This window comes from Notothenia rossii (assembly GCF_949606895.1).
Source record: "Notothenia rossii genome assembly, chromosome: 9".
Classification (NCBI taxonomy): Eukaryota; Metazoa; Chordata; class Actinopteri; order Perciformes; family Nototheniidae; genus Notothenia; species Notothenia rossii.
This window is the reverse complement of record NC_136907.1, coordinates 81,819,297-81,824,296: the sequence shown is the minus strand read 5'-3', so window position 1 is coordinate 81,824,296 and position 5,000 is coordinate 81,819,297. Positions and strand designations below refer to the sequence as shown.

Here is a 5,000-nt window from a genome sequence, read left to right as displayed (position 1 = left end):
GTCCTGACCCCTGACCTGAGTCAGCATTATGAGTCCTAACCTGAGTCAGCATTATGAGTCCTGAACCCTGACCTGAGTCAGCATTATGAGTCCTTAACCCTGAGTCAGCATTATGAGTCCTGAACCCTGACCTGAGTCAGCATTATGAGTCCTGAACCCTGAGTCAGCATTATGAGTCCTGAACCCTGAGTCAGCATTATGAGTCCTGAACCCTGACCTGAGTCAGCATTATGAGTCCTGAACCCTGAGTCAGCATTATGAGTCCTGAACCCTGAGTCAGCATTATGAGTCCTGAACCCTGAGTCAGCATTATGAGTCCTGAACCCTGACCTGAGTCAGCATTATGAGTCCTGAACCCTGAGTCAGCGTTATGAGTCCTGAACCCTGAGTCAGCATTATGAGTCCTGAGTCCTGACCTGAGTCAGCATTATGAGTCCTGAACCCTGACCTGAGTCAGCATTATGAGTCCTGAGTCCTGACCTGAGTCAGCATTATGAGTCCTGAACCCTGACCTGAGTCAGCATTATGAGTCCTGAACCCTGACCTGAGTCAGCATTATGAGTTCTGAGTCCTGACCTGAGTCAGCATTATGAGTCCTGAACCCTGAGTCAGCGTTATGAGTCCTGAACCCTGAGTCAGCGTTATGAGTCCTGAACCCTGAGTCAGCGTTATGAGTCCTGAACCCTGACCTGAGTCAGCACTATGAGTCCTGAACTCTGACCTGAGTCAGCATTATGAGTCCTGAACCCTGAGTCAGCGTTATGAGTCCTGAACCCTGACCTGAGTCAGCATTATGAGTCCTGGACCCTGACCTGAGTCAGCGTTATGGTCTGGATTTATAGATATTATTTGTGTGTGTAATAAACAGAGTTTACTGACTCTTCATGTCGTCCAGGTCGACCGACATCAGCGTCTCAGCCTCCTCTTCGTCGTCAGTGCTCGCAATTATGCGGCTGTTGTGATTGGACGAGCCGGTGGGCGGGTCACTGAGAGGGGGAGGAGCTACAGGTCAGGTGGTGGTGGTGGGGGGGGGGGGGGGGGTGTCACAGACAATATTGACCTGATTATATTTAAACCTCCTGACCTGCAGGGCTCCTCTCCATCTTCCTCACCCTCCTCTTCCTCCCCGTCCTCTTCGATGGTTGCCGTGGGGACGGAGCCTCGCCGGCCCTCATTGGTCCTCCTCCTGGCCAGCGGCTGGAGGACGTGAGGAGAGAAGAGACGGTGATCTGCAGGAAGAGATCAACACCATCACTTTGTTTTACTTGAGTAAAAGTAGAAGTACTTAGATCTTGTACTTGAGTAAAAGTAGAAGTACTCAGATCTTGTACTTGAGTGAAAGTAGAAGTACTCAGATCTTGTACTTGAGTAAAAGTAGAAGTACTCAGATCTTGTACTTGAGTAAAAGTAGAAGTACTCAGATCTTGTACTTGAGTAAAAGTAGAAGTACTCAGATCTTGTACTTGAGTAAAAGTAGAAGTACTCAGATCTTGTACTTGAGTAAAAGTAGAAGTACTCAGATCTTGTACTTGAGTAAAAGTAGAAGTACTCAGATCTTGTAGTAAAAGTAGAAGTACTCAGATCTTGTACTTGAGTAAAAGTAGAAGTACTCAGATCTTGTACTTGAGTAAAAGTAGAAGTACTCAGATCTTGTTCTTGAGTAAAAGTAGAAGTACTCAGATCTTCTACTTGAGTAAAAGTAGAAGTACCAGAGTGTAGGAATACTCTGTTACAGTAAAAGTAGTCATTGTGCAGATTGGTCCATTTCAGAATAATATATATGATATGTTTTATAATGATTGATCATGAAAGTGTTCTCAAAGCTGGTAAAGGTGCAGCTAGTCTGAATGACTTTGTATACTGCAGGGTAGCTGGTGGATTTACTCCAGGTGGAACTAAAGTCTGATTTAACACTTGATTATATTTCACATCATTCATCCACATCTGAGAAGTAACTGAAGGGATTAAATACATGTAGGGGAGTAGAAGTACACCATGTACCTCTGAACTGTAGAGGAGTATAAGTATACAGTAGCAGAACATTGAAATACTCAAGTAAAGTACAAGTACCTCTAAACTGAACTTAAGTTACTTGAGATGGTAATAATAATATGAATAAAAGCTGGTATCTCACCCTCCACTTCCTGCTCGTCGATCACTCGGTGTTTCTCTGGAGGTCTGAGCGCTGCTGGGTTCAGGATCTGCTGGAAAACACGAACTCCCAACACCCTGTTCAGGTCTTCATCCTCCTCTTCATCCTCACTGAGGCGCCGCGGAGCCTGGAGAGAGGAGAGAGCCTGAACGTACCATCAACATGTCCCTGAACGCACCATGTCAGTCCCTGAGCGGACCATGTCAGTCCCTGAACGCACCATGTCAGTCCCTGAGCGCACCATGTCAGTCCCTGAACGCACCATGTCAGTTCCTGAGTGCACCATGTCAGTCCCTGAGCGCACCATGTCAGTCCCTGAGCGCACCATGTCAGTCCCTGAACGCACCATGTCAGTCCCTGAGCGCACCATGTCAGTCCCTGAACGCACCATGTCAGTCCCTGAGCGCACCATGTCAGTCCCTGAGCGCACCATGTCAGTCCCTGAACGCACCATGTCAGTCCCTGAGCGCACCATGTCAGTCCCTGAACGCACCATGTCAGTCCCTGAACGCACCATGTCAGTCCCTGACGCACCATGTCCCTGAATACACCATGTCAGTGCCTGAATGCACCATGTCAGTCCCCGAGTGCACCATGTCAGTCCCTAAACACACCACCACCATGTCAGTCCCTGAGTGCACCATGTCAGTCCCTGAACGCACCATGTCAGTCCCTAAACACACCACCACCATGTCAGTCCCTGAGTGCACCATGTCAGTCCCTGAACGCACCATGTCCCTGAACACACCATGTCAGTGCCTGAATGCAGCATGTCAGTCCCCGAGTGCACCATGTCAGTCCCAGAATGCACCATGTCAGTCCCCGAGTGCACCATGTCAGTCGCTGAATGCACCATGTCAGTCGCCGAATGCACCATGTCAGTCCCAGAATGCACCATGTCAGTCGCTGAATGCACCATGTCAGTCGCCGAATGCACCATGTCAGTCCCAGAATGCACCATGTCAGTCCCAGAATGCACCATGTCAGTCGCTGAACGTATTAGCACTATGTCATTCCCCGACCAGTCCCTGAACCCAGCAATGTCAGTCCCTGAACGTCGTGGCGTGTTTGAGTCTTCAGATTCATGTGTTCATCAGAGACTCACTGCAGAATGACTGATGGCAGCAGGATCCTCAGAGAAATGATGAGTCATGATCAGAGGTCAGAGGTCACCTGCAGGAACGAGGGAACAGGTGAGGGGGGGAGCAGGTGAACAGGTGAACAGGGGAACAGGTGAGGGGGGGAGCAGGTGAACAGGTGAACAGGGGAACAGGTGAACAGGTGAACAGGTGAACAGGTGAACAGGGGAACAGGTGAACAGGGGAACAGGGGAACAGGTGAACAGGTGAACAGGTGAACAGGGGAACAGGTGAACAGGTGAACAGGTGAACAGGTGAACAGGTGAACAGGGGAACAGGTGAACAGGGGAACAGGTGAACAGGGGAACAGGTGAACAGGTGAACAGGGGAACAGGTGAACAGGTGAACAGGTGAACGGGTGAACAGGTGAACAGGGGAACAGGTGAACAGGGGAACAGGTGAACAGGTGAACAGGTGAACAGGTGAACAGGGGAACAGGTGAACAGGTGAACAGGTGAACAGGTGAACAGGGGAACAGGTGAACAGGTGAACAGGTGAACAGGTGAACAGGGGAACAGGTGAACAGGTGAACAGGGGAACAGGTGAACAGGGGAACAGCTGAACAGGTGAACAGGGGAACAGGTGAACAGGTGAACAGGTGAACAGGTGAACAGGGGAACAGGTGAACAGGGGAACAGGTGAACAGGTGAACAGGGGAACGGGTGAACGGGTGAACGGGTGAACGGGTGAACAGGTGAACAGGGGAACAGGTGAACAGGTGAACAGGTGAACAGGTGAACGGGTGAACAGGTGAACAGGGGAACAGGTGAACAGGTGAACAGGGGAACAGGTGAACAGGTGAACAGGTGAACAGGTGAACAGGGGAACAGGTGAACAGGTGAACAGGGGAACAGGTGAACAGGGGAACAGGTGAACAGGGGAACAGGTGAACAGGTGAACAGGTGAACAGGGGAACAGGTGAACAGGGGAACAGGTGAACAGGTGAGAGAGGGAGCGCACAAATCAAAACATGAATGAATGAATGACAGTCAGATGGTGATGAGGCGTTTGAGGTCTCTCTGATGAGGCGTTTGAGGTCTCTCTGATGAGGCATTTGAGGTCTCTCTGATGAGGCATTTGAGGTCTCTCTGATGAGGCGTTTAAGGTCTCTCTGATGAGGCATTTGAGGTCTCTCTGATGAGGCATTTGAGGTCTCTCTGATGAGGCGTTTAAGGTCTCTCTGATGAGGCATTTGAGGTCTCTCTGATGAGGCATTTGAGGTCTCTCTGATGAGGGGTTTAAGGTCTCTCTGATGAGGCATTTGAGGTCTCTCTGATGAGGCATTTGAGGTCTCTCTGATGAGGGGTTTAAGGTCTCTGTGATGAGGCGTTTAAGGTCTCTCTGATGAGGCATTTGAGGTCTCTCTGATGAGGGGTTTAAGGTCTCTCTGATGAGGCGTTTAAGGTCTCTGTGATGAGGCGTCTCAGGTCTCGGTGATGAGGCGTTTAAGGTCTCTCTGATGAGGCGTTTAAGGTCTCTGATGAGGCGTTTGAGGTCTCTGTGATGAGGCGTTTGAGGTCTCTGTGATGAGGCGTTTAAGGTCTCTGATGAGGCGTTTAAGGTCTCTCTGATGAGGCGTTTAAGGTCTCTCTGATGAGGCGTTTAAGGTCTCTGTGATGAGGCGTTTAAAGTCTCTCTGATGAGGCGTTTGAGGTCTCTGTGATGAGGAGTTTAAGGTCTCTCTGATGAGGCGTTTAAGGTCTCTCTGA

At 49.7% G+C, this 5,000-nt stretch overlaps 1 protein-coding gene across 2 annotated transcripts in view; it reads right to left on the bottom strand.

Annotated features, from left to right (window-relative positions):
* The window catches only part of slc4a2a (solute carrier family 4 member 2a), a 44,847-nt gene extending 40,541 nt beyond the window's left edge, over positions 1-4,306 (bottom strand). Inside the window, exons 1-5 of one of the 2 annotated variants that reach the window (XM_079652592.1) lie at positions 4,252-4,306; positions 3,258-3,325; positions 2,135-2,279; positions 1,085-1,229; positions 880-986 (exon numbers count right to left, since the gene is read on the bottom strand). In XM_079652592.1, coding sequence (XP_079508718.1) covers positions 880-986; positions 1,085-1,229; positions 2,135-2,279; positions 3,258-3,305 — 445 coding nt within the window. In that variant the 5' untranslated portion in view covers positions 3,306-3,325; positions 4,252-4,306. Of the gene's footprint in view, positions 1-879; positions 987-1,084; positions 1,230-2,134; positions 2,280-3,257; positions 3,383-4,251 lie in introns of those variants that run through there. The other variant, XM_079652591.1, reaches the window with a different exon arrangement.
* Between the last annotated feature and the right edge of the window lie 694 nt (positions 4,307-5,000).